Source organism: Pterocles gutturalis, unplaced genomic scaffold, assembly GCF_000699245.1.
Source record: "Pterocles gutturalis isolate BGI_N339 unplaced genomic scaffold, ASM69924v1 scaffold49424, whole genome shotgun sequence".
Taxonomy (NCBI): Eukaryota; Metazoa; Chordata; class Aves; order Pterocliformes; family Pteroclidae; genus Pterocles; species Pterocles gutturalis.
This window is the reverse complement of record NW_010132790.1, coordinates 14,816-39,104: the sequence shown is the minus strand read 5'-3', so window position 1 is coordinate 39,104 and position 24,289 is coordinate 14,816. Positions and strand designations below refer to the sequence as shown.

At 35.5% G+C, this 24,289-nt stretch overlaps 1 protein-coding gene across 1 annotated transcript in view; it reads left to right on the top strand.

Moving 5' to 3' along the window:
• Positions 1 to 24,289, top strand: part of PGAP1 (post-GPI attachment to proteins 1) — a gene marked incomplete at its 5' end in the record, with an annotated part of 30,990 nt that overhangs the window by 6,365 nt on the left and 336 nt on the right. The window contains 23 exons of the mRNA XM_010080974.1: positions 933 to 1,108; positions 1,744 to 1,915; positions 2,971 to 3,131; positions 4,735 to 4,787; positions 4,962 to 5,028; positions 6,508 to 6,613; positions 8,376 to 8,431; positions 8,522 to 8,605; positions 10,370 to 10,419; positions 11,794 to 11,845; positions 12,041 to 12,118; positions 13,573 to 13,648; positions 13,935 to 14,008; positions 14,088 to 14,139; positions 14,846 to 14,912; positions 15,519 to 15,627; positions 16,005 to 16,043; positions 17,126 to 17,219; positions 17,848 to 17,938; positions 18,161 to 18,358; positions 20,366 to 20,501; positions 22,916 to 23,178; positions 23,525 to 23,629. Of these exons, the coding sequence (XP_010079276.1) occupies positions 933 to 1,108; positions 1,744 to 1,915; positions 2,971 to 3,131; positions 4,735 to 4,787; positions 4,962 to 5,028; positions 6,508 to 6,613; positions 8,376 to 8,431; positions 8,522 to 8,605; positions 10,370 to 10,419; positions 11,794 to 11,845; positions 12,041 to 12,118; positions 13,573 to 13,648; positions 13,935 to 14,008; positions 14,088 to 14,139; positions 14,846 to 14,912; positions 15,519 to 15,627; positions 16,005 to 16,043; positions 17,126 to 17,219; positions 17,848 to 17,938; positions 18,161 to 18,358; positions 20,366 to 20,501; positions 22,916 to 23,178; positions 23,525 to 23,629 (2,359 nt within the window). The remainder of the gene's footprint in view (positions 1 to 932; positions 1,109 to 1,743; positions 1,916 to 2,970; positions 3,132 to 4,734; positions 4,788 to 4,961; positions 5,029 to 6,507; positions 6,614 to 8,375; positions 8,432 to 8,521; positions 8,606 to 10,369; positions 10,420 to 11,793; positions 11,846 to 12,040; positions 12,119 to 13,572; positions 13,649 to 13,934; positions 14,009 to 14,087; positions 14,140 to 14,845; positions 14,913 to 15,518; positions 15,628 to 16,004; positions 16,044 to 17,125; positions 17,220 to 17,847; positions 17,939 to 18,160; positions 18,359 to 20,365; positions 20,502 to 22,915; positions 23,179 to 23,524; positions 23,630 to 24,289) is intronic.

Sequence of the window (24,289 nt, the reverse complement as noted above, 5' to 3'; positions counted from 1 at the left end):
TTTCCCTATCATGCTTTTTCATTTGCAGCTGTTACTGTTCCCATCCTGCTATGTCTCCATGGGAACTTGGGTCACACTGCACTCAGAAGGATGTATTAAATAGTTGCTGGAGTTAGACGGAGAAGACAGGTCAGAAGCAAGACCTTGTAAAGAGAACATTTTCTCCTGCAAGGTTTTAGGTGGAAGAGTGTCCTTTAGGGTTTGGTTTTCCAATCCCCCATACATATCTTGGTGATATTTGGGGATGTTGTCTTAGAGCTGATGGTCTTCAAAGGGATTTTAGGAAAGCCTAGCAGTGGCAATGCCTCTAGAGTTGAAGTCAAGAATGCTCATTTTGCCTTCTTGTCCTGGTGGCAGTAAGAAGGTGCAAATGAGATGAGAAAAGAAGCCCTCAGGTGGAGGAACACAGTCCTTGATCTTGTATAAATTTGGTTTTGACATAAAATCTCTCCATAGTCAGTAGTAAGCTAGGTCGCATAGTTAACTACCGTAAACATAGCATGCAGCTCTTGGTAGCGCATTGCAAACTTTAATCTCATCAGGTTTGTTCTTTTCCACATTCTTCTGTAAGCTCTTGTTATGATATGTTTGCTAGTGTTTTTTTAATCAGAGAAATTATCATAAAAATGGGAAATAATTCTTTCTTTTTACAGTTCAGTTCTGACAGTGACTGGCTGATACTTTTGCTCAGATTATGTATATCTTCAAATCTGTTTTTGTAAAACAAGTGTGATTGCATATTAGAAAATAGATTATTTGCTTTTGGATGTCTTTTTCATACTTTTTTAAATTTTAGAAATGACTTTGAGATGAACAGTGGATTTAAGATAACATTTGTTTCTTAATAGGTTGTATATTTATGTTTGTCTACTAATAATGGTGCTAAGCAGTGACTATTAGTCTGTTCTAACTGATGTGGTTTCTTTTCTTAGTACGTTCTCTTGGCTCCATTGCACTTAGAAAAGCAGAAGATGTCGACTTCAAGTATCATTTTAATTTCTTCAGTGTCAACTTTAATGAGGAGTTGGTTGCATTGTATGGTGGTAGTCTGCAACGACAGACCAAGTTTGTGCATGAGTGCATAAAAGTAATTCTTAAGTTGTACAGGGTAAGTAGTGACATATGTTGAATAATGTACTTGTATTTTGGAATGGAATTCTGGGCTGCCTTTTCTGCTGGAAAACTGAAGAATGATGAATAAGGGAGGGAGACTATAATGTGTGTAGATAATTTAATGTGCTAATAGTGCAGTAGAGAAGTGCTGCTCTTTAATAGACTTTTCATGCTCATGACAATCCCAGAGCCTTGGTTAGGTTCTATATTGTATTTCTGAATAAATACTTCCATGCACAATGCATGCTTTTTTTTGTAGTAGAGATGTAAACTTTCCCTAGCTTATTAAAATATTAATATAGCATCACCTTACATCCATTTTCCTCTAGGAAAGTTCTTTGATATCCTATGTCCCTAAAAGTCTCAGAAATTAAAATAAGCTGAAGTTTCTTATGCTTACACAGGCTATATAATATTTCCTTTTGAGCTGCAAATTACATGTTAAGCACGTTTTTTGAGATAGCAACTAAATTTATATTAATTTTGTAAACTTGTCAAGTTGATACTAGTTCATATTATGCTTGAGAGAACATAAGTTAATTTTGGGGAAAAAATGTACAGCTGATAAGTATGGTTAAACATCGAATCTATTTTTTGATGTGCCTAATTACTCTTTGCTCTTTGCTTAAGGATCGAGAATTTGCACCGAGCAGTGTTGCAATAGTAGGTCATTCCATGGGTGGTCTTGTTGCAAGAGCTTTGCTTACTCTGAAGAATTTTAAGCCTGAACTTATAAACCTCCTTATTACGCAAGCCACACCTCATGTTGCACCTGTAATGCCTTTAGACCAATATCTCACCAGTAAGTACTGCAGGTTATCTAATGACATTGTATTTCTGTATTGGTCCTCTCAAGCATTAACAGGTGAGATCCTTGCAAATCAACACAAAAATGTGCTGGTTTGTTTACTGTCGGTAATCTATTCCTTTGTTACTCAGGTGGGTATTTGAGAGCGTTAGGATACTGAGAGAAAGTAAAGTGTCATATAAAATGTGGACTTGAGCTTCGTACAGGGCCTGGAGCTCTCAATAATTTGTAACTTTAGTAAGTTGCAGAGCATGTTGCTAAATTTGTAAGCTTTCTAGTAAATGACATTTTTTTTCTTTCTTTTTTGTAAAACTTGACGTCTGTAATGGCTTTCTTTATCGAATGAATTGCCTAAACAGAGTTATTTCTGTGGAAGTTGCTAAATTTGATATTTGTCATGCCCAAAGGTTGGGAAGGTGAGAATATTAGATATAATGATATATTTTTATAGAATATATTTACCCAAAAGATAGATTGTATATTCTGCACACCTAAATAGCTGTGGCATAAAAAATGAAGTATAATCATTATGCATGTACTGTACATTTCTTGAAAAGCTAGATTTGACTAAACTATACCGATGAAATATGTGCTCAGTGATGATTGTGCTGCTACATGTAGATATTGAGGGAACTGGTGAAGGAAAGGGAAAAGACATTTATTTTCATTATTCTCTGTGGCACCTGAGAGGAATGGATTGTCTTTAGCTGCTGAATTTGGTTTGTTATGCTTGTATTAATTCACCCTCCTACAATTGATTGCAATGCCATGCTTCTTCCTTTCTGTCCTTAAAATAATTCTGTGGTTTGCTACTTAAAGACTGTATGTGCTCAGATGATGTAGAAAGTCTAAGTGTATCTGTCTTTAACAACTGCTACCCCCTTGGTGTTAAAACAGTAATTTTCCTTCCTTAAATGAATCAAAAGTGATAAACAGAGCTTGAATGGCTCTAGGGGAGTTTACAGAAACTTTTAGTTGAATGTTTCAATTGCTTTTTTGTAGAACAGACTTATGGGGAAACTGTGATTGATTTTAATATATTTTTATAGATTTTTATACAGCTGTAAACAATCATTGGATTCTAAAGGCCCAAGATTTGAGAAATTTAACTACCCTTTCAGTGGCGGGAGGATTCAGAGATTACCAAGTTCGTTCAGGACTGGCTTTTCTACCAAGATTGAGTCAACATGACAGTGCCTTGTCTGTTGTGGTAAAAACGCAAACTATTTTTTTTTAATTTTGTTTTGCATGGAGCTATGTTAGATAGCTGTTTATGTAATGCATATATTGCTGTCTAATTAGTCTATATGTGCAGCATAGTATACCTAAATATGAAAATACTATGAGAAAACACAGGGTAGATAGTGTACATAAAACCATAAATAGTTGATGTAGTATAAGTGAGTGTCTACTGGAACAGTATGTGTTGAGATTGATTTGAATCATGTACCATTTGGTACTGTCTCTTCTCACCACCTTCTTGCAACTCAGGTTTTTATTTTCCTGCGTTTTTGCCAAGAGATGTGTATATGGAGACTTGACAGATGTGCAGTACAGAAGTAGACTACTTGTTTGATGATAAAAAGAGAGCTCTGGCTTGGAGTCTTCTTTTTGTATATATTGTTTTTTGAAGAACTTAGGAATAGAAAGGATGTGCTGGATCATCAAGCCCAGTCTTCTGCTTTTGCAGGCATCTATCTCCTTTCAAAATTAATCAAGAGACATCATAAAGTAGTTAGGTTTGTCATTCCATCCCCTTGCCATCAACCAACTCCCTAGAGAGAAGAAGCTGGAAAACACTCCCCAATAAGGAGAAAAAGTGTAATTTCCACCTTCCATTACTCCACAACCCAGGTCTTAAATGCATTTGTTCTGACATGAACTTGAAATGTTATCTGACATAGCTGTCATTCCCTTGGTGTTTACCTCTCTGTCCATCATACAGAAAGCTGTCTATAAATAGTCTCAGCTCTGATTCTGCTAGGCTAAGAAGGTTAACTCTGCATTCCCTTTGTCCTATTAACTGTTCTCTGCATGTCCTCTACTTGAATTTTTCTTGAGTGTTAGCGACCAGAATTTTTCATGAGATCTCAAGTGTAGTGGTACCAGTTCTTTCTCGTGTTTTTTGGGTTTTTTTTTGGTTTGTGAGTTTTGGGGGTTTTGTTTTGGGGCTTGTTTTGTGGTGGTGGTTGTTTTGCTTTTTTTTTTTTTTTCTCCCTGACTGTAATGCATTAATAGTTCATAGCTTACTTGAATCAAGTTGTACAACTAGGTGATGAACTCCATTTATGGGAGGCATTTTTTATAGTATTGGTCCCTAAAATGCAATATATGAAATACACTTTTACAAATGAATAGCTTCAGACTGTCCAATTCTTTCTGCATGCTGTTCAGATGCTTCTTTCTGTTGAGGATGCCCTTGATTTTTCAGCAGCAGCTTTAATTGGCATGCTTCTATTCATGTGTGCCAGGATCACTTATTAAAATAGTAAGATTAGTCATAGAAGCAGTCTTTGAAGAAATGTTTGGTAAGTTCCTCCATACCATTACTTGTCCTTTCACCATTAGTCTCCGCTATCTAACGTAGATAACTTGGTCATTTGAGTTTACAAGTCTTGTTTAACAAGTGCTTCTCCACTTGTAAGATTTTTGACTGAAGAAGTCATTCTATTGTACCCTAGTCCCTGAAACTCTTAAGATAAATGCTATTCTTTTTAAAAATTGAGTAAATACGTTTAAATAAAGAAGGGAAAGACTTGGTTAAAATTTTAAGATATTGAACAAAATCTTAACTTTTTTCCTTCCCCAAACAGAGCTCAGCTGTGCCTAGAGCTTGGGCCTCAACAGACCATCTCTCCATAGTGTGGTAAGCTAATAGAACAAAGGTTAATTGACTGATCGTACATCCCTCTGTTCTCTACTGTTATCACATTATACAATAATTTGACTTCAGCATAATATTGTTATGATGTCTCTTCCGACCACTTTTATTCCCCTGGATATTTCCTTTCTAGATTTAATTTTACTTATTGTCTTTTAGGTGCAAAGAATTGATCCTGGCTACCATTAGAGCTTTTTTTGATCTCATAGATGAAAACACAAGGCAGGTTGGTATATGTGATCTCCTGTATGTTTCCCTGTCACACTTTCTTCTTCCATCCCAGAATGCTTAATCAGGTTAAATATCGCCCTATTATATGGAAAACTCATTTTTTATTATTCTAAGTCATTCTTAGAAAATTGTTGCTGTTTGTACCAGTCGCTGAAAAATCCCATGACTTTGTGTTGTTTGACCAACATGGTGTTAACTCAGTTTTTATTATTGACTGTTTGATGCTTTTATAGCTGGGGTGTGGACCAAACTTGTCTTCCATAATGCAGCAGGGTTAGTTGACGTTGCACCAGGATAAACAAATTATGCTAGCTGTGTAGCTCTAATGTGACCTTTCCATGTGTGTATGAGTCATGTTCTCTGACTAGTATACAAAGAGTGAAAAACTGTGATAGTTTAACTCAGACATAATACTTCTCAAACTTCCCCATGTGTTGTCGTCATAGCGGCCAGCACCTGTTCACAGTGTTCTTTTGCAAATAGCACTTACAAAAAATAGAATGCAGGTAAAATGCTAGCATATTTCTTTACTTCCAGCTACCATTATTTATTGCTTTTCTAAATAAATATCCTGCATCTTATTTCTTGAAAACTGTTGGAGACATCTCCCATTGTACTCTGTTCTCTTTCTGAAATGTTACGCAGCAGTAAATATGAATTGGAGTTAAGGTCCAAAAGGTTGGAAATATGTAAGAGCAGAGCCCCAGACATAAAAGAGGAAGGCTTCCAGGTGTTCTGTTTGAGACTTGGGGCAGACTTCTCTAGTTTCTTACATGTCCTCACTTTAACGTGATTTAGAGACACATAAGGGAGGTAAAGTTCTGGAGCTGACTGGCAGTGTGCTGGAAGGTACAACTTTTCAGAAATCAGTTGTAATGGCCGAAATTATGAATAGCTGGATAGACAAAAGTTAATCCTGGAACAGGGATTAAAAAACAAAATAAAACAAAACAAAAAAACCAAACACCAAAAGAACAACCCAAACCAAAAGTGAATCCCAGTGTAGCTCTACAGCTATTTGAATGCTTGAAATATTAAGACAAGATGTAGTAAGCTGTATTTGTGAACTCAGGCTAGTAAGTATAAACATGAGAATTTTTCCTAAATGCTGCCATTTCAGGAAGAATGCATCTGTGCAGTGTTTAGCTGCCAGCCAGGTCCAACCACAACAGTCTATAAAAGAAAGCCTAATGGAATGGTTTCCTTGTGTTAAGAGTAGGCAAGGATATAAAACTAAAAATTTTAGATATGCTTTATAATGTGTAGACTTTCTGTATTGCAGTGATTGACTGTTGATGGCACTTCATTTGTTCAGATTATTGAATTTAGAATAGAATCAATGTACCATGTACCATGTCTTCTAACAATCTCTCCCACCCCTCATCCTCAAAACTGTATGGCTAGCTATGGTCATGTGATGATTGTAAATCACACAAATTGGTAAAGTAAAATTTGACAATGTGCTCTTTTTCAGATAACTGAGGATCCAAAGAAGAGAATGTCTGTATTGAATCACCACTTTGTGAGACACCCTGCAAAGATATTTGAGGAAAATCCTGAAGCTTCTACAGAACTCACAGGTGTGCAGCAGTTTTCTTTTGAACAGGATTCAGTGATACTCCCTGGTTAATAGTTAATAGTCTCATTAACAAACTTCTGGAATACATTTTGTCCTTCTTCAGACATTCCTAAAATTATATATGGGTTATAGATGTAAACTATCATTTTTTTTGTGGTGTTTCAGCACTGAATAGATTAAAAGGAGTAGGAACAAAAATCTGTAATTTTTATATGGCTTAGATTCTGGGGGACGAGCAGGAATCATAGTTATACCAAGGTGTCCATTAGGCAATCTCTGAAATTGGGAACAGTTGGATGTCAGAAGTACAGTCTGATCTACATGTACATCCTATGCTTGCAAGAGGGATAGTATGGGTGTTGTAGAGCCATTGTGTTAGTTTTCTGTTACTCGTGGAAATCCTGAATATTCAGATCTACTTAATGAGTGACTTCCTTTTATTAATGACATGGCAGGGTAAAATGGACTGCACCCTAATGGTTTCCTTGTAACTGCTAAGAATGCATAGTTAAAGGTGAGAAATTTTGACTGCATGAAGTCTTGGGAACTAAACAGAACTTTTGCAGGGCATAGCTATATTCCTAGCTTTGCTGAAGTGGGCTGAACCATTTTATGAAAACCTTTTTATTTCGGGAATTGTCTTAATGTAAGCTATTGCAGAAGTACTAAGGTAGCTTGAACTTTGGTGTCCAGTTTTGACTACCCTGGTATAAGACAGTGTTTAGACATTGACAGTTACTGAAGTGAGTGTGGAGCAGAGAACCACAGATGGTTAGCTCCTGGGGCACAGGACATGGGGGGGAGAGGCTAAGTGGACAGTTTTTTTTCACCCTAAAGAGAGTGCTAAAGGGGATCCTGTTGCTGTCTTCAACTACCTAATGAAAGATGGGAGGAGAGATGAAGCTAGATTTTTCTCAGCGGCGCACAGTGGTAACACAATAAGCAGTAGAGTCCAGTTACAACAAAAGAATTTCCAGTTAGATGTTAGGAAAAAGTACTTCACCAGGAGGGAGGTGGACATTGGAACAGGAACCCAAAGAGGTTGTGGTACTGATTTTTGTTGGTTTGTTTGCTTTTTTGGGGGGTCAGTTTTTAGCAATAAGAAGGATTATGTTTATATTGGGTTTTATGTTTGCATCTTCCTATTTCTGGTGACCTCTTGACACTTAGCTCAATTTCTGTGATGAACTTGTTACTCTAGTTACACAGAAGAAAGATATTAACCTCCTTGCATGACAATTTGCATTGTTTGTATCTTTGATCTCTTCATTATTCTGTCTTGTTATTTTTCTCCAGGCGTATCTTTAAACTGCTACTGTGTTCTTGTATTTGTTATTCACATCATTGTTGACTTGCTTCTATGAAAGTTTCTGTATCAGTTTTCTTAAAAGGCTGGCAGGAACAAAGAGTGGGGCTGTTTCTAGTGTTGCCTCAGCTTTAGTCAGTCACTCTGTAATTAGTATCATTTCAGTCTCTTATTTGTTTTGTTGCCTTGAGGGCTCTGTTTCAAGATCCATAGAGCTTTTCTTTTACAGTTAATATGTAGTAATTGGATCCTAGGGTTTTTCTGTTTCTGTGTAACTGATGAGAACTGTTGCATGTAATTCTAAGCAGTGGCAATCCTGAGTGTTGATTAAAGCTTATGAAGTTTATGGCTATTTACAGATAAAAGATGAGACCTTGACGATAAGTAAAAAATAAGATTTTGGAGATAAGGAAAATAGTTCCTGCAGTGTGGCATATAAGAACATATTTATTTTTAGGAGCTTTCATGTGGATTACAGTCAAAGCCTCAAAATGGACTTATTCAGTTTACAATGTAAGTAGCATTTTTTCTTCATTGTGTTTTTATGTTTATTTTTTTTACTAATGAGCAGGTTTGTGTGTTTTTTTTTTTTTTTCTTTTAAGGATTCTGATGGAAAATATTTCACATTTCCTCTTGCAAGCCACAGAAAATCATACAGTCATGTTTACTGTGAAAACAGTATGTTGGTAAGAAAATACTTCTTTACTGTCTGGAGTTTGTTTATAAAGCTGTATTATTTTAATTTCTATTTGCTGCTGTTTTAAGACAGTTTAATGAACACTTGTTGAAATTACTGACATTCATTTACATCCATAGCCTAATATCTAGTGTTAGATGTACTTCCTGTTTTAGCATGTCACACTTTGTGTTCAAGGTCTGAAACCTTCCATGCCACCTGAACCTCTAACGTTTTATTTTTGACTCTCTTATGGCTAGCCCTAGATTACTTTTTCCTTTAGTGCAGGTGTGTATTGATGGTTTTGAATTAATAAGTTATTTTTAGTGCTGCCAGGATTCAGCCACACTTCTAATTTGGGAAGGCTGTTTATAGGTTTACTTTCCCATAATAAAATTTAATTGAGCCTGAAAGGCACAGAAATCTTCCACTAAGCAGTGGAAGTGAATGGAAGCCAGATGACAAAATAGCACCTTCTCAGTTGTCTCCTCTATTGAGGGGAGAGGCAATAATGTTAATTTCTTAATGTTTTTATCTCAAGACATATTAATTCAACAAAAATGTTTTTGAAATATTTTTTAAAAATATTTTTGAAAAGAATTAATGTAATCTTTTGTCAAACAGGAGATGGATAAATATGCTTTTCAGAATTATGTGAGTATTTTAGATTAGTGGCAAGAGAATGGAGATGTTTTCGTGTTCCATCCTGCCTGTCCCTGTTGCCACTGCTCCGATTACCAAAGAAGAGGTTCATACCACCATTGTGAAAAGAGTGTATATTCTCAGTGCTTTTCTTATTGCCCTTCCTAGTAGCACCTTCAGTATTTACACGTTTGTTGTGATCTTAGTTGTGCTTTAACAGGGTAACTTTTGCCTGTGTTATAATATCTTGAAGAAGGACTAGTACTGCTTGAGGAGGATGTGGTCCACAGAACAAAGTCTGAGATACTTGCATCGGGGTGCTATCACTTCAGAACACTTAAATTCTCAAGGAGGGGAGCTGTAGAACATTAAAAATCTAAAGTATTCCTCGACTATTTGGCATAGTACCTTGAGACATCATTTCTTTTAGTTAGAAAAGGTTAAACTCTATTGAATTTTATGTCATATGTAAGGCAGATTTTTTTAAGAGAAGTGGTGAAGGTTTGTTTGCTTAACCTTGTATTTGTTTCTAGAAGATGTATTGATTCACAACTAGAAAAGGTGGCAAACAGAAGTTATTTAGAAATGTTCCTAGAAACCCCCACCTTTTGCTCTTATGCTTCATCTTTCCATCCTTGTAATTTCGAGATTATATCAGACTTTTAATGGAGGATATCACTTGCTGCTGTTAACACAGAAGCCTGACTTCATTGTGAAATTAAGAAAAAAAAGTTGGTGGATATCTTTCATTATCATTATAAATAATTCAGGGAATCTGAGAGACTGTTTTTATCATCATCTTTGCTTTTACACTTCAGCATTTGACACCCTTATGAGAGTTATGTCTGCAGCAGGTATCACTGCAGTGACATACTTGATAGAACAGGAGTGAGATGAAGATGTAAGTTTGTTCCTCTTTTTATTAAGTTAATTGCATCAAGGATCTGCTCTCAAAGGATTTTTAGAACATTTGCTGACATCTGGTGTACTGAAACAGTTAGCATGTAGAAATTTTGGAGAATATTATCAGCATTAACTCCTGCATTGTTTGGAGTAAAGAATTGCTATTTTTAATATTTTTATAAATACATTCACACAAGTAATGCACTATCTTATGGTATTGACTTTACAGGACACAAGGAGCTGGATTTATGGCTGTATGAACAGTAATTCGTCAAGGTGGTGAGTATAAACAGTTCCTGTTCTTTATTAAAATGGGCCTGGGGAGACTAGATTTTAATTTAAAACATATAGAATATCCTCCTCCTTGGGAAGGGAGAGATTGGGAATAAAAGTACAAATCTTATTGTGAATCAGTCGTGCTTTCTGTATCACCACGAAAACAGGAAAGAATAGATTTTCTCAAAATTACTGCATGAATGCAAAATAAAATGGGTGAACAACATCTTCTTTAAGCTATATTTTTGATCCTCATAGCAGTGAGAAGTTGCTTCTGTTGCTCTCTTGTTGATACTACATGCTGTGCTGGTTTCCTAAATTGTGTTTTGTAGCATCTCTTTAGAATCCTATGACAGAAGACATCAAATGTCACTCAAAGCCTTCAGAAGAGTGGATTGAAGCATCTCTTTATTTTTTTCTTATTCCAAAATTGCTACTGTCATATGAAAAATATTTAGAAATGTGGATGATTGAGTGATTATTTGAATCAGATCATTACAGTCATTACCAAATGGATTTGGAAGACTGTCTTGCAAAGTCAGCTCAAAGTAAATTCAATATAACCTTCAGATTAGGGAAAGCTTCCAGGTGGAATTGAGCTAGCATAGTATTTGTCTGTTCTGGGATCTGTGGTGAGGCAGATAGACACAGTCTTGCATCCAGCTGATGGCCAGATGTCACAAGTACTTTTTCCTGATCCAAGGAGAAGTTGGCTGTTACTCCTCAGTATAACCTTCGATCAGCCTCAAGTGCAGGTTAGCCTAGTTCAGGACTGCTACCTAAAACTTCATCTAATAATAGTGCTTTTGCTGTAGACTGTGTGTCGTGTGGTCATGTAGCAGTACTTAGAGAAACAGAAGTATCCTGGTGTTCTAAAAAACATAACTTAAAATGACTGAATGACTGTGTTGCAGTTCAGTGTGTTAATGTAAGTACACACCATTTTAGAACTGCTGTAAGCTCTGCAGCAGCTAACAAAATTTTTGGTTTATATTATATTAGATGTTCCCATAGGAAAATTGGTACTTCTGATCTTTAAAAGATGCTAATAAAACTGTGTTAATTCAGTGCCAGTGCTGTTTTAGCTTATTAAGAGTGTTCAGTGTTAAAGTTTCATGACCAGTAACTGCAGAATGTGTATGACAAAATTGGAGCTTTGCTTAATTTGTTTTTGCAAAAAAGCACATTTGCAGTATCTGAAATTATTATTGTTTGTTAAATTACTATGTTAGCTAACTGCAGTAGATCCAAACTTGTTCTCAATTTAAAATCATGTGAATCCATGTAGAGAGGGAGAAAAGCTGATGTTAACCCACTGTCATAATGTAATGCCTACATAATGAATATGTTCATCCTTATGTGCATGAATTTTTACAGCCTGGAAGCTACTGATTTATCCTGGAGAGCTGAGTTACTTCCAACCACCAAGGTAAGTATTGTACTTGTAGGAGGGAGAAGTGGGGTAGTTGCATGTCATGGGAGAAGGATCTGTTCTGTTTACAGCATTGGAACATGCAGTTGTATTCCAGAGGAGGGGGTACAAGAGGTGGACATCTGGGAACTGGCAAGGGGCAAGCTAAGGGGTATGTTCCGTAGTGGCTTTTATTTTTCTTTCTTTTTTAAGGTTGTAATAATGAAGCTTCAGGACTATCCTTCTTTGTCCCACATTGTCATTCAGGTACCACCTACAGCTGGCAATAAGGTAAGAAAAGAAATGCAGAAATTGCTTGCTTAATTTATTTCCTTCCATCATAGCTTTCAGATGCTATGATGGAAGGAAAAGGAAGTACATTAAATATGTGCTAAGTTACTTTGAGAAACCATAAACTTACACTCTAGTGTGGAGTGAAGGTAACTTAGTTATCTTCTGTAAGTTCAGAAACATTTTCATTTGATAAAATACCACATGCAATGTGTAAATAGTACTTGAAACATAAAGAGCAACAGTTCTCAAACCAGTTCTTAGTGTTCTTTTTGGAGGTTCTAATGTTCTTTTTCCTTGTTTTTCTTAATATTCTATTGCATTCCTGAATATTTATCTTTCTGAGCAGTCGGTTCTCTTATCCAGAGTAGTAGAGAATGCTGTAGATAACTGAAGATGCCACATACAGATTCTGGGGAGCTTGGTACAGAGATACTTCTGCAAGCTCTGAGACCACAAATAATGTGGTAGACTGAGTTGTCCAGAGTTTGATAGTTCTGGATCTCACAGTTGAGTTAGATATCTTCATATCAGGGCCCCTCAGGATCCCAGTAAGAGGAACAGTTGCAGTGAATCTCATCTGACTTCGTGTGTTACCCAGCTGGGTCTGGCAAGACCTTTCTAGTTAGTCCTGAAAATGGCAGAACACTGAACTTAAACTGAAAGTCTAAGTAGATCTGACATTCCTTTCTGCAACACAAATACAGTCTCTGCGTCTGTGGTATAATAATTCATGATCCAACAAGTTATTCACAGCTGAAGTGATTATAATGCTTCTCTATGAGTGTATCTTCAGAGAGTTGTGACAGAGACGTCTTGCATTTAAATTAGTAATATACAATGTGCTGGATAAGCAAAGATAGAGAGAACATTTGTGAAATGTAACGTGCTAAGTTGCAGTCCAGTGTTAAATCTTGGAAACTACTTTTTAAAAGTAAACAAATGCTGGATTTACAATGGGGTGGGAGATAATTTTCAACTGAACTAAATACTCTACTAGAGATGTTACAACGCATACCTGCTGGATGCTTTGCTTTGCTTTTGCATTAAACTGCAGGAGACAAACAAAAGGTTCTTTTTGATCAGGAAGTTGTATCCAGAGTTTGGACAAGTAACACTCCTTTAGAATGCACCCCCCCCCAAAAGATGTACCTGAGAAGGAGGGATGTGCACTGGATTCTAGTAATTCTCAGTTATTTGAATAGCCTTTTGAAGGCTGTTGCAAATGGGTGAGAGCCAGAATAACCTGGAAGTTATGCTTAAGCTCCCCAAACTTCTACTGCTATGCATGGGATTGAACTACCTGCCAGTCCCTATCAGTGGAGTGTGGAGAGGTGGCTTTTCGATATTTGTGTCCAGTACTCTGCCTGAGCCTGTGAATAGAATTTGGCAAGTGTAAAGGCTTTATAGTCTTGTGCTTGGTTTAGATCTGTATTTAATACCCTGAATTGCAGTATACTTTGGACTGTGAATTCTTCAAAGAGGATTCCAGAACAGTACAGCTTCCTGTAACGCATCTTTTTTCATTTGGTAAGTATACCATATTATTTTTGGAAAAAAAAATGGAAAACTAATATTACTAACATTTGGATAATAAATTTGCCTAAAAATTTCAATGGTCAGGGAGGTTTGGGTGGGAGTTGTTTTTATTAAAGTTAATACTGTTCTTGTTAGTAACAGACAAAGAAATAAGAAATGTGGGGGTCTTGACTAACAGATATAGAAGCATATAAGTCTCCTGGAAAAAAAAATCTGAAGATATAGTGAGTTCTTAAAAAATTTTATCTAATATGTGAAAATAATACATCCTTTACAGGGCTTTCTTCAAGCAAAATTCTATTAAATTCAACAGGCTTACTTTACAATGTACAGCTCCAGCACTTTAACCAAGTAAGAATGCTACTTAATTTTTTAAGCTAATGTAACCACTGTTTGGAGAATGTAACGTTTTTTTTCTTTTATGTTCTAGATATATCAAGCTTTCAAAATTTATATAGAGAGCTGCTGCCAGTCACTCAAAGGTAAATATAAGTCTTTTAAAGTATGAATTGATAAAACAAAGCTTATTGAAAATTCTCAAGACTCAAGCTACTGAAAACAAGTCCTCTCATGCAATGGGGTTTAGGCAGTACTGTTGTAATCTGCTCAAATGTGGCTGCTAGTGTCTCTAACTTTACACTTTTTGTTAAGAAGGATAGCTCACAGAAGATGTGGAATTAGTCCTCATATGTTTGTTTTTCTTACTTGCCAGCAAAGGGAAGTTGATAGCAGGATTCTGCATTATGTTGAAAGTGTTTCTCAAGAATAGTACATTTGGCTAGGATTTTTATTTGCTAATTATGGGACTCAAATTTGAATGTTGAGCTACACGAGTTTAAACAGAATGGGATGCTAAAGTTCTTTGTTTAAAAAAAAATAAGTGATGGATTTATTACCTTGGGTTTACAGCTTTATTGAAAACAAGTTTTCTCATAACTGTCCTGCCTTTAAAAGTTGATGTCTTGCTGTCTTGTTCTGTAACAGCATGTGTTAAAAAATGTAATTTTTGTTCTATATTAACTGCACTTACCTGCATTGCACTGTCAATTGCAATGTAACTGCAAGCACAATGATTCGGTATAGTGATCTACATGTCACTTTTGGTTTACTTGCATTTTAGATTTTGGAGACAGTTGACACATCTTGTTCTTAATTAATTGTATATTTTTAAATTCTCTTCCATTTCAGAAAGAAAACCTAGTGTTTACAGACTTCATATACCCTGGTCACATGAAGACTCAATAATTGTAGCAAAGTAAGGACTTTAACAATTATAACTTACTTCTTGATATGTTCTTGAAGAATGGTTGCACCCTGTTGTGGTAAAATTTCTGATATGAGGCAACTTCACCAGTCTTAAGTGTTTCTGCATCTTTTCTTTATTTACCTTTCTGCCCTTGTTGACAAAGTTTGTTTTGACTTTTCCTCAGAATAAGGATTTCTACTAATTGTTTGTTTAATAGTTCTCACTAATTTTCTTGAAAAGGAAGTCAGATTTGCTGGTCTGAAATTCTCACCATAATCTTTGATCCCGTCAAGGGAGGGGAATAGACGCTGCTCTGGATGCTGGCTTCTTCCCATAACCCAAGGTTTGGATCACACAGTAGCACTAAGTTGCTTCACCAATGCTGAATGTGTCTGTTTTCATTAGTACTATGCCCCTTGATAGGTCAGAGGACAGTGGACTGAGAATAGTAGTTCTTTGTGACAGGATGAACAGGTTCATTATACCATTTTGCTCATAGCTTGCGGTGACACTTGGTGTACTAGTTCTGCTTTATGTGCACTTCTTGAAGACTAAGGCATATTTGGCTTTTTTTGATTATAAGGACAACATTTACCAATTAAGTTGCTTTTTCAGAGTTCCATCTTTTACTGAGATTTCTGCAAAACTGCATATTGCTCAGCCTCAAAATGACAACAGGGTTCCAGAGTTAAATATTTACTCTTCCTCAGACTGTCAGTATGAAGTGAGTAATACAAATTTATTTTATAGCTAGTTTGCATTGCTATATAATTTTTGCATAATTCAGTCTTTTAAAACATGTAGCAAATTAATCAAAATAAATACTAAGCAAATTTAAGGCGAGCTGTTTGGCCTTTTTGTAAATGTAGTGCATGTTGCAAGTATTTTGCAACAGCTGGGATAATACAGAAGGTTGGGCTCTCATTTCTAAGGAAAATTTTAAAGTGTCTGTTTTTAAAAAGTCATGAGTAAGCTGTTGTACATTTTACTTATGGGATTGCTGTATTTTAATACCCAAGTTGGCTTCTTAAAAATAAAAGTGTGTTACACTTATGCTTACCATTGTATAAAATAATAAAACACTTTTTTTTTTTTATCAAGGTAATTCTGAAGACATCACTGATACAGATTCTTGGGCAAGTAAGAAAACCTAGTACTGGATTGTTTTTTATGTCGGTAGCATCTACAGAAGTTTTCCCTTCCTCCATTCCCTACTATGGCACTTCAGATTCCTTCTCGATGCAAAGAGCAACACAATTCAGTTATCATTTGAAACCTGGTCACTTGGCAAAGTATCCCATCCGGATAAATGTCAGGCCTCAGTTTTCAGAGGAGCGGAAAAGCACTCCAGCTCTAAAGAGCTAATATAAATGTTGAGCAGTTGGCTTTGTGAAAAGCCGAATATCTGCAAAGGGATGATATTGTAGGTCACTTTCACTTTTTCTGATGATTCAGTAGAGTTAAAACTTTAAAATACATTTGGCATCAACTAAAAGGTAGGAAAAATGTCTAGGCAGATCCATATGCTGTTTCTCAACAAATTTTCTTTGGTTATCAATGAAGAATGCATTTCTACATTGGTATCAGTAAAAACAGGCTGGCCATCTGCAGATTTCTGATTCTAAAAAGTAATTAATTTGCAAGCACCTAAGTGTAGTGCTGGAATACTATTGGCAAGTTCCTTTGTTTGAATGTATACACTTTTATCAAGGATTTTTCATTTTGTTATCACTTTAGAAGAATTTCTGTGGTATTTGTATATTAATCAGATATTCCTTTGTGAGTTGGGACAGCGGAAGCCAATTAAAACATACATGAAATTGCTTCCAAAAAGTCTTTGCCTAAAAGTGTATGTAGCAATACAAAGATTTTGCTTGGAAAAAGGCCTTTTACTTTTCATTTACTTTACTGAAACACCATTAACATACTACTTGAATTCTTTTAGTATTTGTCTTGACTGGAAATTCATTTTTAATTTGGTCATTTATCAAAACACACTTGATTAGCCATTTACAAGAGCCAAGTATTTTCCATATGTAACATTAATGGCAAATGGTGGTTATCAAATACTTATGCATCAACATGAGAAACTGACTCTTCTAAGAAGGATTTTCCAATCACATTATCATGCTGGCTTCATGACAGTGTTTTTGTGTGTGTGTTTTTTTAATATATTTTTACATATATAAATGAAAAACTATCCTTGTATCACTGTCTTTCAGATAATAAGGTTCCATGCTGGTGCTCTTCCTGTCTATGTTGTTTCTAATATTCTTCTTACTTATGGAGGACAATTGAGCACATTGATATCAACAGGTAGCTTTCTATAATTTGTTTTTTTCTGTCACAAGTGTTTTAGAGAAATTACTTATTCAATTTACCATTGAAAGACTAGCTAGCTGTTGTGAAATTTTTAAGCTAAGTATCATTGAACTTGTGCAAGTACTGGGATCAGTTTCAGTTTTTGTTTGTTGGTACTTCTCCAAGGTTGTGTTGTAGCAGAATATTTCCTTTTTATTTTACTCTGCAATGCCTTCTTTGCCAATGATTGGTGCTGCATGATATTTTAGAATTATGAAGTCAACTTAAAAATACACGTCGAAGGTTAAAACACATATGCACAAAACACTTTATTTCTTGCATTAAGATGAGATTTGCAGGCTTTCAGACATGTCTTCAGACAAAATGCATTTTTATTTAAATTCGGGTGGTCTTGTAACTCCATAATCTCTCTTGAAGCTCTTGTGATATATTACCTGACTGAGTGATCCAGTGAATGAGGCCCTGGATGATGAAGTATGCTGACTCACAGTACTCTTATAAGACATGGTTATCTCGTTTTAAAGTAAACTTTCAAACCTTTGTGTAAAGTTAAACAAGATCCACAACAAAACGTAAAGTTCATGACAAAATAACTATAGATGCTTTCTGTTCTTGATTCTAGGCCAGTGTTCAGACTTCTCCATTGAACTAGTTAGAACAGCTAAACCCTACAAAGTAGAACCTCTTACAAGCATTGTTGTGTTCCTGCAGGGGTGAGTTTGCATAGCTTATTGATTTATTTATTTAAAGTCATTTCCAAAGCAGAAGTTTCAGTAAAACTATTGGTGGGGAAGAATATTATTTTATCTGTAGTCATTGTGAACTCCTGACTGTGATTTTGTTTAAAAGGCTGTAGTAGGAGGAATAGTTGATACATATCTTACTGTAACAGCAGTTGGAAGTGATAAGTAATACTGCTTTCATGTTTTTGTCAGGTTTAACTGGTTTAGAGAGATATGGGAATCGCTGTCACTACCAGAGGTGGATGCTGCTGTACTGAGTAGTCAGGATGCATGGTTCCCCCTTGTGTCCCTGATTCTATTCCTTTTTGGGACAGGCATTGCCTACTGGAGTGGAGTATTTTTCTCTACATCTCTGAGACTCTTCTCTTCGTTATGGTTAACTCTGATTAGGTAAAAGAACATTATGCTCTATAATTATGCTCTGTGACTGTGACCCTGCCATTTTTTTCTGTTTGCTTCAGTGTGAATGCTTGGGCAGATTAAATTCTGCAATATAGTTCATACTTGGTTTTAGCCATCTGGGTTTGTCAGTATTAAGTAGTAAATAACATAAATGGCTTCCTTGTTTCCTTCACCAGCTGTTATGAAGGTTTTCAGTTTGTTTTTGAGGAAAGCTTGTTGGGAAAAAAGCAACTTAACTATTCCCTTTCCAGCAGCTCAAAAAATAAATGTATATATTTAGAAAAGGTTCTATAAGCATTGAAATCCATTTCTAATTGTCCATATTGGATAAACAGCTTTAAGGAATGCAAACTGGTTTGTAAAACAAAAGCTTCTTAGATATTAATTTCACTCTACAAGACTGATTAATTTTATGGCTCTAAGACCAAGGGAATGTTTTTGCTTGTAGAGATGAGTGTTCAAATATAAAAAGGGGTTTAAAAAAAGCAAGGAACGTAAAAAGATTTTGAAAGAGTAAAATAATAAATTGGATAATGTGCTTAGCTATTCTAGTGGTTTGTCAGTTCTCACACTGATAACAGTCCTCACCTATATTTGAGCCAACTCTGTCTTCATAAAGTTGGCTGGTATGCTCTTTATTCAGAAAACATCTGCTAAATGAGCTCTTTCATTTTCATCACTAGCACTGTTGGTCTTATTCTACCAAATAATAGATGTTGTGTCAGCTATTTGTTCCCAGACATCTTGTTTATAAATTACAACAGATGCTCAGAAACTTCAGTATTAGTTTTAAGTGGTGAACTTCTAAGTTTTGAAACTACTCTTACCAAGTTTTAAAGGGTTTTAGGTCAATTCATACTCTCTTTGTTAAAGCTTTTTATTTCCTGCAAACCCTGAGAATGTCTTGAGAGGCAGGGAAATTAAGATTTTGTGTGCCTGCCTATAAGTCAGCTGGTTCATTTTGAAATACTAGTGCCTTACACAGTTCTAGTACCTTACACAGGTTTTGACTGAGTCCTGTATTTCTTGAAAAAAAAAATTCTCTAAATCTCTCTAAAGTAGAGAGTATTCACTTTTACTCAGTGTTCTGAAATTATCTGATATGGCCAACAGCAAAGAATTTGTCACTAGCTGCCTGTGGAATTATTTGTTCTTGTCAACCAGCCTTCTTTTTGGTGGTTATTTTCAATATTTGTTGAAAAGGCTTTTAAAATTCTATTTTCCAAATAATGCTTTTTCTGTTTTCAATGTCTGTTTTTAATACTGAAATGTCCTGTGAATATCCAAGAATTACAGACTTTTTCACAGTTCTATTGCACTTCCTCCCCACACCGTTCCCCTTGTTGTTATGCCTTCTTAGGTCATCTTTGTCGTTTCAGATTCATACTTGACACTCAGTTTTATCAGCTGGAATCTAGAAAACTCAAGCGTTTCTGTGTCTCTCAGACCGAGCAAATAGAAATTGCTGTCTGGGAAGAATGTTTGTCACAGAATTAATCCCTTGGAGACTTATTGTTGTACACTGCTGTACCATCATTGAACACTGGAGTGCATTAATGTTTGTAGTAGGAATCACTTTCATGATGCAGCTGTGCAGTCATAATAACAAGATACTCCTCCTCTTGGGCTGCACAGAAGAGAGACTGATGCAGATCTACAGTTAGCATTGTCTAATCCTTTATGTTCCCCAATGTATCCTTTATTTTCCCTAAATAAAGTAAAAATAATACAATAGTTACATTCTGGAAAGTGTAAGATTGCTCATATTGATAAGTTCAATATATAATATAGTTCATTTGATAAGAAAGGTTTTTTCTTTTGCAAAGTCGCTTATGTAGCAGTTGCTATATATGTTCAAATTTGTCTATTTTTCCACTGTTTAATTCAGGAGCAATTTAATCTTTTCAGTCATTCACAAAACAGAATTACTTTTTGATCTTTGTAGTTTTTTTGTTGTTGTTGCAAGAGTATAACAGCAGTGTTTTCTTTTTTTAGACCTACTGTACTTCAAAAAGATAACAAGTTGATTACACCCAGAAGACTGTGCGGGGTGTTATCCCTTGCTTTGCTTAGCTGGACCACTTGTGGTGCATTTGCTGTATTCATTATTTATCTTCAATACTTGGTTAAGGTACTGAACGGCTAATTCAAAATTTTGTGTGCTTTGAATTAACCCTATGTTAAAAGGGCTAATTACATATTATCATTTTTCATACTTAAAAGAAATGTTACTATTCGCATACTTGAAATAGGTCTTTTTTGAATTTATCAGACTCTCACAATTTTGTAATCTTTAGAATTACTTTGTTATTTGGATAATGCTTTTTACAAATAAATGGACAGTCCCATATGTCCACTACAATAATGCATGTAGTAGTGATTTTTTAACTTATAGGTAATGTTATAAAATCAAAGACTAATAACTCCTTGAAGAGAAACTTTAGCAAAGGGAGGACTTGGAATGTTCTGTCAGAGACTTTTTATTTTTAAAGACTTTTCACAAATCTTAATGGAATAAAAGGAAGAAGGGTGGATATATTGTAGAGTTGGGATAGTCTTACTGTATGTCTAATCTGATCCCTTGGCTAGTGCTACGAAGATCCATATTTAGTCCTTGCCATTCTGTTTCCATGGTCTTCCTTGCATCAGAGTGTCTGTCTAACTTATCTGATTCACCCTCTGGTTATATAGCTGCTAAATCACCTGCTATACTTAGCTACTAGGGAAGCACTGGAGCATGCATTTGGGAGTAGGGGCATAAAGCAGAGCAGCTTACAGGTGGTCTGAAGTAGGTAGGTAGCAACTGAAAGCACAGCCTGAGGAACAGGACTGTCTCTAGTTGAACTCCCTGTGATGTAAGGTTACCCTGTGAAGGACGTTCCCATGCTGATATTACTCCCTCTTCTGCAGTAAATCTTTGACATGAGACTTCTCCTATGTGGCCTGTTTATGGGTTTCTGCAAAGAGTGAAGTAGAACTGAATTAGCAGCAGGAGGTGAGGAATACACAGATTTTTCCATTCTATTCTCTGTCAAGCACAGTGGAAGGGGAGAAAGCAGAGCAGTGTAAGTTTTCTCTCTCTGCTTGGAAATCTTTCCTTAAGAGAGCACTTTGGATGCTGCTGGTAAAAAAAGCAGATGGAGTTCTTGCATTGCAGCTCCACTGGGGCCCTAGAATCATCTGGCTATAAAAAGGGTCAAAAAATAATTAGCCAATTTTTTTTTTCTTCTGTGCTACTGCTTTTGTGTGAAGAAACATTACTAAAAAAGCTGAACTGTTTTTCTTACAGGTTATAAAACTACATGTGAATGTAAGAGCAGAACAAAACATGCTTAATGGGGTAAGTCTGTTTCCTGCTTCTCTTCAAAATTGTGACCAAAAATTGTTTGGCAAACCTATGCATTATGAATCGTTGTCATCTTGCCTTGGTAGTATTAAGTTGTGCTGTGGTGACTGGATGGCTCTAGTTACTGTGTGCATGATGTGAAAGAAAAGCCAGGATGTGAGTAGCCTGTTCCATCACATGTGACTGTTGCGTTCAATGTTCAAGATCGCTGCAGTGTGAACTTGTCTGAAGTACGTTTAAGAAGAAAACTTAGCCTCTGAATACATAGAGAACAATAGTTTTTGTCTAAACTTTGGTATTTGATTATGTATGCCTTATCTGAAGAAATAAATTTAATTTCTAGATAATAATCTACACTACAGGTATTTTTTTTCCAGATAGGTAGTTTGTGGTGTTTAGTTTTTATTTTTTTAACAGAAAATGAAAAATATGATTTATTAGTTGGAAATAGATGGGGACTGCAGTGAATTGGGAGCTGTTTAAAACAGTGAAGAACCTTTGGGTTTCATACACTGCGAACTTTGTTTTTTCAGTTACTTTAAGGTATAGGATCCAAGATGTAAGCATGTGTGGATACAAGCATAAAATAACTACTTGTTCTTGTTTGCAAACATAGTTAAAAAAGTAGTCTGCCAGAAAAAATTGTTGACAGTTTTCTTTGGGTTTCTCTGAGGTTTTTTTGTTTGTTTAGTTTTAAATCCCCTCCTCTTCTCTCATTTCCACATACTTTTTTGTTTGTTTCGTTTGTGGGTGTTTTTTTTTTTTTTTTTTCTGTCACTGGAAGTTAGCATCTGCCAGTTCATTAGTTTAGCTTTGTTATTTATTCCTACAGCTAATGTTTTACTCCCTGTTGTATTACGTCCTGTATCTTTTTCTGTGAATGATCATCTGTGATTTTTCACCCACATGCTTTATTACTCCTTTTATTCTGTTCTTCCTCCTTCGATGAACTCCATTTCTTATCACTGCATTTGTGTCAGGGCATCTCCACTCTCCATTCTTTCCTTCCAAAGACATATAAGCTATTAGTGTAAGAGAAATTTCTGGTTAAATCTAGATGCTTTAAAATTGAACTATCAAACTTTGCTTTTGGTGGTTTTTGAGAGATAAATTGCAAATTTTCTTCTTAAATCGGAGCTGGTATGATACTGCTGTGATTGTTTTTCCCCTCCTCTTCCCCCAGCATGGGTTCTTACAAGCCGGTGCATGTTTTTATGACCTTTGCCCTTTATTTTCAGGATTCAGACTGCTCAAAAGAAACTTCATGGAACTCCAGTACACAAAGAGTCAAAAACCAGAGTTCAATGGACAGTACCTCAAAAGCAACACAATCTCTTTTCAACAGTACAACACTTGCTGAAGCTGTTAACAGTCTTAAGATGCATGTTACAATTCTCAATTTATTCACATGGATTGTGCTGCTTAACCTCCCATCTCTAATTTATTGGTTAAAAAATCTCAGGTAACTTCTTAAATTGCTAGTAAGGTGGAAAAAAAGAATATGAACCTTTGAAGATAGTAAAAATTGCAAATGTTTGACTCTTTACATAATAGCTACCTTATAGTATCAAAGACATCTGTTAATTATAACTTTTTTCTATGCAATCTGGTTTATGTCGTGATATAAGTAGGTTTTAAGTGACCAGTGATATATGAAGGAAGTAGTAATTCAGAAAGGATTTAAAGTCAGGCTGTGATGCCATATACATTTCTTGTATTTTTGTTATCAGCACATGCTCATTCCCGACTTGGATTTTAGCTGGTAGCCTAGTTTAGAAGTAACATGTTTTTTAAACCATTTTTTGCAGGTACAATGTTAGACTTGATCCTGATCCATGTAGATCTACAGCTATTATCCTTGTATGCATTTTAGAAGTTCTCATGAATTCAGGTACTTCTGAAGTGAAATCAAGGTACTGTAGCCTAATCCCCAACTTTTATTTTCCTGCTTCTTTCTTACTACTTCCATTTGTGCAGCAAACTTTTTATTTATGCTCCACAGACCTGTAATTGTTCAGCCTACACAGAGATTCATAAACTCATATGGTTAAATCTTAAAGACTAGGTAAAATGCATGCAAATTACCTGCAGTTCTGATAAGTAGAGAAAATTACTCATATTTACCACATGGACTTAAATGAAGTATTTGCTATCTAAACAATCAGTTGCATAAAGATGTCTGTAACTGTGACTTTTTCATTCACAATTCATTGAATCCTTCCAAATGTTACAGAATCCTAATACATTTAGCAATTATTGTCAGAAGGCTACAAGAAAAGGTGAATTCTAAACCATTATAGTTATGTTCTTGTAACTTCCCCATATGGGCACACTTGTGGAAATGTAACATGCTTTATACTGAAATAAGTTTTGAGTACTTGGTTTTGCTGACAGGTAGAACATTTCTTGTTTAGATATAAAATTAGTGCCTCCTGAAAGACGATGAATAATAACCAATGTAGTTTATCCTCTTGACCAGTACCTGTTAACTCAAATGATCTAAAACATTAAATCTTTCTTTGTTACAGAGAACTTATTTCTAAATTAATATAAGAATATCTTAAAATTAAATT